This window comes from Mustela erminea, chromosome 20 (genome assembly GCF_009829155.1).
Source record: "Mustela erminea isolate mMusErm1 chromosome 20, mMusErm1.Pri, whole genome shotgun sequence".
Lineage (NCBI taxonomy): Eukaryota > Metazoa > Chordata > Mammalia > Carnivora > Mustelidae > Mustela > Mustela erminea.
In genome coordinates this window covers 14,911,341-14,925,719 of record NC_045633.1, presented here as the reverse complement: position 1 = coordinate 14,925,719, position 14,379 = coordinate 14,911,341, and the positions used below count along the sequence as shown (strand labels likewise).

At 52.7% G+C, this 14,379-nt stretch overlaps 1 protein-coding gene across 5 annotated transcripts in view; it reads right to left on the bottom strand.

The window, feature by feature from the left end:
- The window catches only part of LOC116580920, a 138,392-nt gene that overhangs the window by 119,976 nt on the left and 4,037 nt on the right, over window positions 1–14,379 (bottom strand). For all 5 annotated transcript variants that reach the window (XM_032327782.1, XM_032327786.1, XM_032327785.1 and 2 more), the window contains 6 exons: window positions 13,912–14,072; window positions 8,713–8,783; window positions 6,934–7,099; window positions 6,714–6,848; window positions 5,939–6,119; window positions 3,803–3,948 (listed from right to left, as the gene is read on the bottom strand). In XM_032327782.1, coding sequence (XP_032183673.1) covers window positions 3,803–3,948; window positions 5,939–6,119; window positions 6,714–6,848; window positions 6,934–7,099; window positions 8,713–8,783; window positions 13,912–14,072 — 860 coding nt within the window. The remainder of the gene's footprint in view (window positions 1–3,802; window positions 3,949–5,938; window positions 6,120–6,713; window positions 6,849–6,933; window positions 7,100–8,712; window positions 8,784–13,911; window positions 14,073–14,379) is intronic.

The following is a 14,379-nucleotide window of genomic DNA, read 5'->3' as shown; positions in this document are numbered from 1 at the left end:
TCCCATGTGCCTTCTGTTAGCAGAGCTGGTGGCTACTCTTACTGCTGTCTTTCCTTCCCTGTGCAGAACACACAAGCCAGCCCCTTGTTGGGGCGGGAGGTGGGGAGGTGACAGCTGGCCCTGACTGCTATCAGCCTTGAAGACTCTGTCCTCCCAGCTCGGGGCAGCTACCCTGGGGCCTCTCAATTCCAGGCCTGCTGCATGCCTTCTGGAAGGGCTCAGACCCCTTTCCTTCCAGCTGGTGGCTTCCTTTCCCCAGCAACACCCAAGATCCTCTGGGCTCAGACACACATGCTTCTAAGTCCTCCAGCTAGCACGCACACTGCTGTCCCTAGCCAAGCACGTTGCCTCCTCCAGGGAGGCCTCCAGCTCGAAGTGTTGGCATCAAGACTAGCTTTCCAGAGCCAGGCATGGCTGGAAGGATCTCAACAGCTCGTCCTGGTTCCCCCCTCAGCAGGGAAAGAAGAGAGTAGTTTATCCACTAATAACAAGAACACACAGTACTAATACCACAAGCACCAGTCACCTTGAACGGAGCCCCTGCTGTGCGCCAGGCACCATTCTAGGCCATGTGCACACATCAGACCGTTTGACCTTCACAACACCCTATGCAGAGCAGCTGTCACTGTCCCCACTTAACCGAGAAGATCTGCGACTCTCTGAGCACTTAAGTCAGGGGCCAGGGGTCTCAGCACTGAGTCAAGAAGTGAACCCAGACCACTTAGCTCCTAAACCCACAGTCTTAACCAGTGTCCTCCGGGTTGGCGGGGGCAGGGGGAGTAAAAACAAACAAAAACCCAAAAATCACAAGAGAAAGGAAAGCCCTGATTTGTAGCAGTTGCTGATTTCCATGGTGCCAATATGCCCGCTGCGGCCCTACCCCAGCGGTCCAAGGGCGGCACAGGATGCAGACTCAGGAAGAGCAGTGTGGAGGTGCCATGGTGCGTCCTGTTCCCACAGGCGCCGACAACAGGTGCGAAAGACCTCGAGGGTGGAGGTCACCGGCAAGGGACAGTTCTGAATACTCACTACTTTTGTTTCTAATGGGACTTATTTCTAATTCAATCGCTCATAATGTCTCCATGGAACAACCAGGCTGCAGAATTCCTACCATCAGCTCTGATACACCATGGTCTACCTACCCTTGGCTGTACACAGTTGGCGTTTAATAAAGACCCATGATTTGGGGCTCCCTATTCTTAGAATACTGGATGCTAACCCTGAGCCGTGCTGTCTCCCTGAGTCCTACTGCCCTTGGGCGGTAGGTAGGGGGAGTTCGGGCGGCCGTAGGGGGGAGCTGACCCACCCTGCCTCTGCTCAGGCCCCCTCCAGCATCGCTGACTGATGCGCACGGCTAGGCAGCCCGCTGCTCCCCACGTCGAAGCTCCCGGGCCTCTCTGCGGAGGGTCAGTCTGGAGAATATGCTCTCTATTGAGCACAGAGTCCTGGTTTTGTTTCCAAACTGAAAAACCAATCTTGTCTCCTGCCCACCGACAATGGAGAGGGGCAGGGGCATTCCACGCTGAAGCTGCGGAGGTCGGTTCCCCCGGCAACCAGGGGGGCCCCCCCTCACCCCTCTGGGGGGTGGAGGCAAGGAGCTGCTTGCTGAGAACTGAGGCATCCCTGGAAAGCCATTTTCAGGAACAAGGTCCTCAGCCACTCACCCCCACCCCGGGGGGACCTCCCCAGTGGAACAATGTACTTCCTTCCTCGAGCTATAAATACACAGCAGTGGACCTGTGCCCCCTGGGGCTGGTGCTGCCAGTCTCCCGGAGGGGGAGCATGGGAGGGGGAGCGGCAGGCTCGCAGCACGCCTTACCCTGAGTCACCTCTGCCAGGGGGAAATGCCCAGTCTGGGAGTCAGAGCGTGCTCTGGGGGCCAGACGAGAGGAAGCAGGCTTGTCCTGCGGCTTCCCAGCGGGTCACGAGGATCAGCAGCACGACGGTTAGCACAGAGGCTGTAAAGCGACCATTCTCAAAGAGGGGTACCGGGCAGCACCTGGAGACATTTTGGTGCTCCCAACTGGGGAAGGGGGCCCTGCTTACACCCTACCGTGCACAGGATGGCCCCCACAGTAAAGAATGATCTGGCCCAGGGGGCCAGTCACGTCAAGGTAAGAACCCCACTCTGGGGGCAGGCCGCCTGGCTTGACGGCTGGCACGGTCACTTACTGGCAGGTGGCCTGGAGGACCATCTCATGAGGCAGGTGGCCCCTTTCCCATGGGCTGCTCTCTGACTCCCACAGAAGCCCCCGGTGAGGCCCACCAGATAGACAAGCTGGGAACCCGCCTCCCAAAACACCGAGGATAGATATCCACACAGACACAAAACGTATAGTGTGTGTGTGTGCATGCATATGTGCGTGTGTGTACACTCTGCATTCAATATACTCATATGTAATACAGTCTGCTTATTCAATATTTTCTACTACATATTTAATATGTAGTTAATAAAGACAGTATCATCTCCCTACGTATTCAATATATTGTTAAATATTATATATTTTCTCAGGGTCTTTCTGAATCTGACCCTTCTCTCCCTGCCTCCCACCTGCCACCCAGACCATCGTCCTTCATGTCACGTCTCCCCGAGTTACTGCAAGAACCTCTTAGGGGGGCTCCCGGCAACCTGCCTGGCCCTGGGTCCATTCTCCAGCCCCAGCCTGCATGTGAGCGTTAAAATGCACATCAGATCGTGACCTCCCTCCTCTGCACAACACCCTCCAAGGCACCCAGCCAACACCTACCCCGTCCGAGTATCGGGGCCCAGGGTCTGGGCATCGGTGTACCTGAGAAGCGCCCACACCCCATGCTGCCAGGACGGCTGAGCTTTGGAAGGCGACGGTGTACCTGAACACTTGGCACCATGCCTACAGCTGGGGACAGAGACCCAACTCTGCCCATCCCGAGTGACCAATTCTGGTTCCCCAAATCCTGGGTCCTGCATAAGCAGCCAGTGAAACGGGTATGATCTGGAATAAGCAAGCAAGGATAGTGGGAACCCTCCCAGGCTGTTACGGGACCAGAGGAAAAACACCCCTTTCTGTTCTCAGCACACAGGCGCTGGGGCCTGAATCAGAAAAATCCCCGTATCTCTCATGCCTTCCATGGGAGGCCGGAGCTCCCATGCTAAGTCAGCAGCAACTCTGGATTGGGGCAGAAATCGTGGCTGCGGAGGAATTCTCCACAATGTCAGTGGTGGTGGCACCCAGTGCTGTGAAGGGCAGGATGGTGGGAGAAAGATCAGTATGTGGGCTGGAACATTCTAGAAATCATCCTGACCGTAAGACCCTGCAGGAGCCGCCCCACTGGTCCTCACCGTCCAGCTCCAGGGAGGCTGGGTGACCTGCTCTCCAGACCTGTCCTCAGGGCTCAGGCTCTGGATTCTGGCCTTTCCAAGGTCTTTTCAGAACTCCTTCCCCCTAGATTTCAAAGAGACCACCCCAGGTCTCAACTCCAGTGTCTTCTGCTTGAGACTCCTAGTCCAAAGTGGTCACTCAGCCACATCCCTCCCCCATTCAGAAAGCTAGCCTGAGAGCCCAACAGGACTACTTGTCCATATAGAGAGGAAAGAAAGGTCTTCTCTTTGCTCACATCCTATCTGTACTGAGGCACAAAATTTGGCACACACCCCTTCTTTTGCTTGTGTAACCAGGCATGGCTATGCAGTGCACAACCTGTGCAACTGTACACAGCAGCTCTGATCGTGAACATGTAGACCATAAAAGATTTGACAAAAAAAGAACAGGGTATGCCAGGGACCCAGGCCAGATTCTGGCTTAGGGCTGGAGAAAGCACTTACCTCAAAGCTCGTGGTCTGAGACAGACACAGTTTCCTCACTGATGCGGCCACCATGACCACCGTAGCCTGAGACGGTGTTTCCTCCCATTCGTACAACAGGCTGCTTGGAGTCACATCTCCATCATCTGGATCTGATATAGGAAGCACTAGATGGGGATGACCATATGGGGGAATGCCAGAATGAGAAGAATGTCCCCTGAGAGCCACCCCCAACCCTACCAATGCTTCCTTCTGCATGTTTCTGACAAGAGGCATAAGGAGGTGGGGGAGGGGACATGCGCAAGGAAAATCATGGCAGCACTGTTTCTACCAGCAAAAGACAGGAAACCACCTTTATACACTGTGAGTGATAGTCCAATAAGGTAACTCCAAAGCCCTCGTGGGATGGACAGAGAAAACATGAGAAGTCCCTCCGTGCAATCAAAGGTTATTTCAGAAACAAAAAGGTCAGACACCTGCTACAATGTGAACAAACCTTGAAACATACTAAGTGAAAGAAGCTAGTGATAGAAGGTTACATACTGTATGATTCTATCCACATGGTATGTCTTGATGGGGCAAATCCAGACAGACAGACTGGGTTGCCAGGGGTTGGGGGGGGGACAGGGGGTGATGGCGGGGTGGGGGGTGAAATTTGTTTGTGGAGTCACGGAAATGTTGCAAAGTTGGTTGCCATGGTAGGTGTAAGACTCTGACTATACTAGAAGCCATCGAATTATACACTTTAAATAGATTAATTGTACAGCAGGCCAATTAAAAAAATTTTAACTGAAAAATAAAAAATAAAAATAAAACCACTTATGGGGCACCTGGGTGGCTCAGTCAGTTGAGTTCTTGGTTTTGGCTCAGGTCATGATGTAAGGGTGATGAGATCAAGCCCCGCGTTGGGCTCTACGCTCAGCAGGGAATCTGCTCGAGGTTCTCCCTCCCTCTCCCTTTCTCTCTCTCGAAACAAATAACTCTTTAGGGGCACCTCGGTGGCTCAGTCAGTTAAGAGTCTGCGTCTGGCTCCAGTCATGATCCAGGGGTCCTGTGATCGAGCCCCACATCGGGCTCCCTGTTCAGTGGGGAGCCTGCTTCTCCTTCTCCCTTTCCCTTCCCCCACCCCACCCCGCTTGGGCTCTCTGGCTCTCTTTGTCAAATAAATATGGAAAATCTTTGAGGAATAATAAAAAATAAATATACCTTTAAAAACAAAATAAAACCACTCCTATCCTAGTGAAGATACAACCGGACACAACTAGCTGCCCCCTTAGGGCTCCAATGTGCCTGAGGGAGCGCTCAGGAGGCAGATTCTTAGCCAGTGTTCCATGGGGCCAGAGAGGGTGCTGGGAAACCACTGGGCTCCGTCCGCACCTGCCAGGCTCTCCCGCAGTGGAGCAGTGAGCCTGGGCTCAGAAGCACAAGGGCTCCCGTCCAGGGCTACAGAACGGAGCTGGGGGTTCGAGTCACGGCTCTGCCTCTCACTAGCCGTGTGACCTCAGACAAGTCCTCTTACCCTTGGAGGTACCATTTCCTTATTTGAAAATGCAACTAATAACAGTATCTTCCTTATGGTACCCTCACAATAAGAACCAAATTAAATAATCCACATAAAACACTCAGCACAGCTCGTGGCCCGAGTAAATCCTTCCCAAGCATCAGCAGTTAGAAGCATTTTTTCATTATTCAGAGAAATGGTTTTTCAATCATGCAAAATTATCTTTTTCCCCTCAGCTGCACACCTTGCTTCTTTCTTCCCATGCAAAACTGGAGGAGAGAGCCAGGCTCCAGGGAATGCTATGTGTTGGCAGAGACTTCCCAGAAAAATCAGGAAAGCTGAGTCAGCTTGCCCCCTGCTCCCCAAAAATGGTCAGGTCATCAGATGGAAGGTTTTACGGAGGAGGTTCCCCACAAAAGCAGGAAACCAGAAGATTCTAACTCCACTGAAGACAACCCAGGGGGAAGGTCAAGACCAAGCCTGAGCCCTCTAAGCCTGCAGAAATTTCTGGAGAAACTTCTAGAAAAAGAACCTGACTCTTCTGACGATAGCCATTTTCAGAAACGGTTCAAGACAAAGCCTAGGCCTGCTTGAGCCCCTCCACAAAGGGAGGTCCCAAGACTCCTCTGAGGGCCCTCACGTCCCCCCTTGGTCACCTGTGACAGCCGGCTCCAGGGACATCTCACGCAGCAGGGTGAGCGAGTTAAGGGTCCGCATCTGGACGGCACTTGCCTTCTCCGAGAGGGGCCCCACAGTGTCCAGCTCCGTGCAGGAGGCCTCCCTCAGCACACCAGCCTGGAAACTCTGGAGGCAGATGAGGCCGGAGGCCGGGCCAGCCTGCGGGACCACAGGGGCAGGGAGAGGCAGGGGCTCAGGGGAGGGCCCAGGCTGGGAAGGAAGCCAGCTAATGGGGCCCCTGGAGGGCAGGAGGGAGTGAGGTGGGGCACACCGGGGCCTTCAACAGGGGACCTCAGCAGCAGCCACCACCACCACCAACAACCAACCTGGGCCATGGTACCAGCAGCCCAAGCAAAGCCCGCTTGCGGGTGGGGGTGGTGAGGGAGCGCAGGGTAAGGAAGATGGTCCCAGAAACGGGCACCTGCGCCCAAGACTTTGTCTCATAGTACTTAAGAGCATCAAGGATCATCTCTTTTTCTTCCCTGGAAACATACTGTTGACAAGACATATTCTCTGCAAGGAGAGGAAGTGGGGAGCCAGGCCGCCCGCGGGAGCAGAGGGGGAGGGAGAGCGAGGGAGAAGGAAAGCCGGGCACGGGCGGAGGGGAGAAGTGTGGAGTGAAGGAGATAGAAGGAAAGGGAAAGGAAGGGGCTGGCCGCGCAGAGGTGTAGAGGGGGCAGGAGAGGGAGTTGAGGGAGGAGGAGAAGGAAGGCGGGCCTGGGGGACGGGGCGGGGGGAACCGGAGGCACTTACCTCCTCCCGCGGCAGGGCCTGGGAGCGCAGGGACGTGCGCACTCGGCGCAGGGAGCAGCGGGCCAAGTCCTTGGTCTTGCGCAGTCGGGCACCCTGTGGCTGGTACCTGGTGGGACACCTGCCCACGACGTCCACCTGGGCGAGCGAGACCCCCCCGTCAGCTCCCCGGGAGCCCCCAGCTCCGCCCCTGCCCCCGCGCCCTCCAGGCTCCCGGCCTCACCTCTTCGAGGGTCTGGGGGCCGCGAGCGTCTGGGAGCCCCTGTAGGAGGCTCAGCACTGCGCGCTTCACGTTCAGCGCCCAGCGCGGCTCTGCGCGGCGGGGACACAGGCGGGCCACGCGCCCTGCCTGCAGGACAAAGCGCAGCGGGTGGCGGCCCAGGGCGGCGCTGGGGACGGTGGGCGGGAGTCACGCAGAGGCCCTCCGAGGCGCCAGGCCGCCAGGGCCGTGGTACCCCTGCTCCCCTTGCTTTAGGTCAGTGGGTCTAGGAAGCCCCCTGGGGAACGCAGCATCTTCCCAAATAGCCTGGCTCCCCCCTTCAGCTGTGTTCTTTGGCAACTGGTAACTTCGGAATCAAACACAAGGGGCAGCCGACTCTGCTCAGAGCTGCCCCCCTCCTTATTAACACTTGCCCCCAAATTACCTGTGCGTGCCCAGCCTCAAAGAATACAAGTCCGCACTTGTAAGAACTTTCTGAACAAAGATTCTCATTTGCCCAGCCCACCTGGGAGGCACCTAGCATCCCACCCCACACACACGTTACAGAGGAAAGGACCAGAATGTGGCTGGTTCCAGACACCCGCTGGGATTTGAACCCAGACAGGCGGGCTCCAGTGTCATGGGTCTCAGAACTGGCATCACCCCCGACCTCGCCACCCCCACCCACCGCAGGAAGTGACTTGAGACTCCATCACTGTGCAAATGAGGAAAAGACACCCACCCATCACCTGGACCAACGGAGCCTGCATCCTGCATCCGCCAGGTGAGCGGATGGGAGGGGGGAGGTGATGGGCAGGGACGTCCCCACCATTTTGGGGGGTGGGGTGGGCAGAATAGAGCCAAACTCCAGGGAAGTGTCCCTACTTGCCCCTCCTGGGGAGGTCACTGCCCCTTCTCCAGCCCCAGCAGGAATCTGGGGGCCTTCTGGGAGTAGCCCCCCTGGGTCTCAGGCCTGGCCCTAGAGAAATGCTAATGGTGCCCGCCCCTTCCAGAATCGCAAATGTCAGTCTGGCCTCAAGGAGCTGACAGCCCCCAGCCCTGTGACTTAGCATTTCTGATGAGGGGCCCACGGACAATAGCCCGCACTCCCCACCCTGGGGAGGAGACCACCCTAGGCCTTTCAGCGGGGATCCATCTGCCCCCACAGCGTCCCCCAACCCTGCACCACCATCACCCCCCACACACAAAGCCTTTTTTTTTTTAAACAAATGAATTTGCAATAAAAAAGGAAGAGGAATCTGCAGAGATGGACTTGTCTTCAGTCTGGCGGCTGGACTGAGCTTTGAGGCCACAGAGGCCACTGTCAGCGAGTCCTGGGAAACAAGCCGGAGAGAGAATTCCAGGCTTGGTCCTTGGTTGACTCACAAAAGGGAGGCTTAGCTTGGGATGGGAAAGGCCATGGGGCTCCAAGAAAACCCCCATCTCAGCAGAGATTGGGGGTGAGGGGGCTGCTTTAATGGAAGATACCAGTGTCTTCCAGAATGCACTCAAGGACAATGCCCAAGGTTGCCTGACAAACACAGAATCTGGACATGCTGGGGGTGATTGGCAGGGAAATGGAAGGTGAGTTCCATCCACCAGGTAAGGGAAGGCCACTGAGAGTCACTTAAGCCTCCTACATTGGTCCTCATTGATGATCTGCTCTGGGAGCCTACAAGGTCAAAATCAAAGGGGGTGTCATTCTTCCAATCTAACTTGGTGCAGCCAGCACTTGGCAGCTGTTAGAAGAAGATACAGGGCTTGCACATCTTGTCCCATGAGGAGCAAGGCCTAGTGTCTTACCTCAAATTCTCCGAGTCCTTCAGAACTGCCACCTCGGACCCCAGGATAGATGTCACCTGGAATTCTTGGAGCTGAAGCGGAAAGGCCCATGAGTCAGGGACCTCTCCCAGGATACCCAGGACCTCACTAGCTCCCCTACACACAAAGCAGTTCTGGGGTCCAGCAGGAGACACAGCCCCAGGTAGGGGGGTAGGCAGAGAGATCCCTCCCTTGGGCAGAAGGTTCTAGTTCCTAGGTGGGGGAGGCCAAGTATCTCCAAAGGGTAAATAGGAAAAATAGCCAGGGCCTACCGCTCCCCAGTAAATGTTCAGAAGGTTCACCCTACTTTCTCCTTTTGCCCAAAAGGCCCTGGAAATTGGAGTAAGAGATTCCTATGACTATCCAATAAAAACAAAACAGGTTTGGACTGTAAAGCAAACAAACAAACAGAAAAAAAAAAAAAAAGACTTTGCCCACCATGAATAAAACACTTGGATATCCCCATAGCACCACGGGCATACGCACACACACGCGCGTGTGTGGGTGTGCGTGTGTCCTTCTTGCCAAAGAAGGTGGACTTCCTAAAGAAGAAAAATAAAACCGCCCCTAAAAACTGCCTCCCTAACCTGACGGGTCCCACTTTGTAAAAAACAGACTTCCGAGAGCAGTCTTAGGTTGACAGCAATATTGAGAAGGGTGTACAGATTTCTCATATACCCTGTGGATACCCATACCCACGCCCCCCCCCAAACTGAAACCCCCACCAGCATGGCACACGTTACAAACACATCATCACCACCCGAAGCCCATGGTTTACACCGGGGCTCACTCTGGGAGGGGTGTGCGATTTGTGGGTTTGGACACACGTACCACGGCACGCATCCACCATTAGAGCATCATAGAGAACTTTCCCTGCCCCAGGATTTCGCTTTTTCCAAAGTGACTTATCTTCACACATCTTGTCTAAAACCCATTTCCTCTCTCCCCTGCAAACCAGCTCCCCTCCGCCAGCGGAGGGTCTGTCATCTCCTCAGTCACCCAGGCTTGAAATGTTGGGGTGAAATACAGTCCCTCTTGGCCCCCAGAGGCTGTCCGGGACAATGGATCCCTCAGGCACGGAACGGACACCACTTACGGGCCGACCACTTGGTTGAAAGCTGCCCACTGTGTTCCATATGCCCCAGATTTTCCATAGAAACATAGAGACATGGAAGATCGTTTTTGAAAACCCACTGCACTGTATACTTCAAAATGGTTAAAAGGAGGGGGCCCGGGTGACTCAGTCCGTGAACCATCCAACTTGATTTTGGCTCAGGTCATGATCTCAGGGTTGTGAGATCGAGCCCCACAATGGACTCCCCTATCAGCAAGGAATCTGGTTCTCTCTCTCACTCACTCTCCGTCCCCACTCCTTCCCCCTCTAAGATAAATAAATCTCTAAAAATATATATTTTAAAAAATGAAGATCTGAATAGAGTTACCCATGACCCAGGAATCGCACTACTGGGTATTTACCCTAAAGATACAAATGTAGTGATCCGAAGGGGCACATGCACCCGAGTGTTTATAGCAGCAATGCCCACAATAGCCAAACTATAGAAAGAACCTGGATGTCCATCAACAGATGAATGGATAAAGAAGATGTGGTATAGATATACAATGGAATACTATGCAGCCATCAAAAGAAATGAAATCTTGCCATTTGCAATGACATGGATGGAACTAGAGGGTATTATTCTAAGCAAAGTAAGTCTTTCAGAGAAGGACAATTATCATATGATCTCCCGGATATGAGGAATTTGAGAAACAAGACAGAGGATCCCAGGGGAAGGGAGGGAAAAATGAAGCAAGATGAAACCAGAGAGGGAGACAAACCATAAGAGACTCTTGATCTCAGGAAACAAACTGAGAGTTGCTGGGGGGTACTGGGTAGGGGGTAGGGAGAGGGTGGTGGGGTTATGGACATTGGGGAGGGTATGTGCTATGGTGAGCACTGTGAATTGTGTAAGACTGATGAGTCACAGACCTGTACCCCTGAAACGAGTAATACATTATATGTTGATTTAAAATATAACAATAAAAAAATGAAGATCTGATACAGACTGTGATGTGGATGAACCTTGAAAACATTACACTGAGTGAAAGAACCCAGACACAGACGTTGACATGTTGATGGCGGTATTGATAGTGATAAGTGTTTCCACTTCTGGGCGGCACCTCCCCAGCAAATTCCCAGAGGCAGGAAGTGAACTAGAGATCCAGGGGGCCGGCAGGGAGGAGGAAGGGGGTGTTACCATGTGGTGGGTATAGTGCTTCTGTTTGGGATGATAAACAAGCAGCTGGAGACGGTAGCTGTAATCACATATGTAATTTGTACGTGCGTACACATTTACAGAACTTCGTAAATGCATTTGTTGCCACGGAATTATACACTGAAAATGGTTAATGAAATAGGAGGGGCGCCTGGGTGGCTCAGTGGGTTAAGTGTCTGACTCTTTTTTTTTTTTTTTAAGATTTTATTTATTTATTTGACAGACAGAAATCACAAGTAGGCGGAGAGAGAGGAGGAAGCAGGCTCCCCGCTTAGCAGAAAGCCTGATGCGGGGCTCAATCCCAGGACCCTGGGATCATGACCTGAGCCAAAAGCAGAGGCTTTAACCCACTGAGCTACCCAGGTGCCCCTAATTGTCTGACTCTTGATCTCAGCTCAGGTCTTGATCTCCGGGTCCTAAGTTCAAACCCTACATTGGGCTTCACGCTGGGCACAGAGTCTGCTTAAATAATTAAGCAAATTACTAATTAATTAGTAAATTTTGTGATATATATTTTACCATAATTTTTAAAAAGGACTAAGGGCATCTGGGTGGCTCAGTTTAAGCATCTACCTGTGGCTCAGGTCATGCTCTTGGGGTCCTGGGATCGAGCCCCATTTTGGGCTCACTGCTCAGCAGGGAGTCTGTTTCTCCCTCTCCTTCTGCCCCATCCTACTGCTCATTCTCTCTCACTCTCTCTCTCAAATAAATAAATACCTTTTAAAAAAGAATAAAAAGAGGGCACCTGGGTGGCTCAGTGGGTTAAGCCGCTGCCTTCGGCTCAGGTCATGATCTCAGGGTCCTGGGATCGAGTCCCGCAGCGGGTTCTCTGCTCCGCGGGGAGCCTGCTTCCTCCTCTCTCTCTCTCTGCCTGCCTCTCTGCCTACTTGTGATCTCTCTGTGTCAAATGAATAAATAAAATCTTTAAAAAAAAAAAAAAAGAATAAAAAGAATAAAAAGAAGCCAGACACAGAAGAGAAAGAACATCCCACCTGATGCCATCAGAGAAAAAAAGTCCAAAGACAGGCCAAACTAACCCACGGTGTTAGAACTCAGCAGGATTTTTGGAAAAGTGACCAGAAGGGAGAATGGGGCAAGGTTAGAGGGTTTGTGTTTCATTTCTTGATCTGGTGCTGAGTACACACATGTTTTGTTTGTGAAAATTCATTGTTCTGGAAACTTCTTTTCACACTTTAATTGATGGCTTCCTGCATGCACGTAAAATTTCCATTTTTACCAAAAATCTTTGATAAAAGCCAGTTTTTTCTATTCTTGAAAACAATGGACAATACCTGCTTTTTTTTTAATTATTTTTTAGAGAGTGCAGCAGGGGGAGGGGCAAAAGGAGAGAGGGAATCTTAACCAGCCTCCACGTCCAGTGTGGAGTCCGACAAAGGCTCCATCTCATGACCCTGAGATCGTGACCGGAGATGAAATCAAGAGTCGAACACTCCACCGACTGAGCCACCCAGGGTCCCATGAATTTTTTTTTATATATTTTTTTAAAAGATTTTATTTATTTATCTGACAGACAGAGATCACAAGCAGGCAGAGAGGCAGGCAGAGAGAGAGGAGGAAGCAGACTCCCTGCCGAGCAGAGAGCCCGATGCGGGGCTCCATCCCAGGACCCTGGGATCATGACCTGAGCCGAAGGCAGAGGCTTTAACCCACTGAACCACCCAGGCGCCCCCCATCAATTTTTTTTAATGCTAAGAACAAAGCAACCAAATCAATCAGCAGCAGCACACCATTTGCTTTGTGAAAACTGGCCCTGTGGGGGAAAAAAACAAGCAGCTGCTGGTATTTTGAGGAACACGAGCAGGCAAAGACACCACCAAAATGGCAGGTCTGAGCCAAACATTCTGGATGATTTAAGAATCCAGAGGCAAGGCTGCCTCGGTGGCTCAGTCAGTTAAGCATCTGCTTTTGGCTCAGGTCATGATCTCAGGGTCCTGGGATGGAGCCCCACATCAGGCTCCGTGCTTGGTGGGGAGTCTGTCCCTCCCCTACCCCCACTTGTGTGCTCTCTCGCTCACTCTCGCTCTCTCTCATAAATAAAATCTTTAAAAAGGAAAAAAAAATTCAGAGGCAGCTCAGAGTCACCCCATGGAATACCCCACCCTGTGATCTACGTGAAACATAAAAAAATAAAAATTTTTGAGAAACTCTTGTCAGCAAGCGCTCCAGCCAGATCGAAACTGCTTCTCAAGCCTGAGAGAAGACTCCAGTGAAACAAAGTGGCCATTTACGCAGGGTGGGAGGGTCTATGCAGCAGAATCAGCAGGAAGGAGACAGGAAAGAAGGGGCAGGCACTTCCACTACCAAGAACACAAGGGAGCTCTGCGGAAATCCTGATGAAAGGCAATTGTGACCACCAAGTCTAGCTCATAGTTCTGCCTTGAATGAACCCAGAGCAAACACCACCACCACATCACCTACCATTTGCCTTTAATCCGAGCCGTGGACCCAGGCACTGCAAGGCCCAGTGCCCAGTATAAAGCTGCCTGGAGCAGGCCTGGGGGCCCCATCCAGGCCTCAGGTATCCACTCCAGTGTTCATTTGTCTATAAGGTTCTTGACTCGGTTTGGCTTTGTTCACTCCTGAGGCTGGCAGGTTCCCCAGCTTTGACCCTCATTCCTACCAAAGACACATTCCCCTGTCCCCATCCCATGGGTCTACTTGCTACACGGAATACCGACACTCTTTTTTTAACCACTGCTATTCCCCCCACGGGGCACTTCCTTCAACCAAAATGGCGCCATGTTCCCACGTCACCCTCCAGAGTCCTGACTTGTTGATTCTGAGAATCCTCCGAAATCTCCTCTCTGTTGGAAAGCTGGGGGTCTGTGGCTTCCCCTTGGCCCTCCCCAGTATCACTGTGACTTCTCTGTTGCCCAAAGACACTCACCCACAAGGCCATCTGGCATGGGCCCAGCACATCAATGAGGACTAAGCCTTGGAGGCCAAGGCCGCTCCCCTTCACTGGGTCCCCCTGCAGGCCAGTACTGGTGTTGGTGGAAAACTGATAGATGTATCTGGTGTCCACAGGGAGGTGGGGATCAGCTGACCCTGGAGAGCAGACAGAGGGCACTGGGTCACCTTGACAACCCATCACCGTTGGGTACCCAACCCATGGAGACTATCTGGACATGCTTGTTCCCACCTCCCTCCGTCCATCTGGGTCCTGAACTGCCTGCCCCAAGTACAGGAGAAGGCTGGGGGGCTGTACCCACCTATGAAGGCAAAAAGAAAATTAAAATATTAACAGTTAGTGCTTAATAAATGGTAACCCGTGTTCTCAAGTACTAAGAGCTCCTTCAAAGAGCTTTAAATGTCAACGCTGGCCTCTTCCCACTTGATGGGGGACCCAGTTGCC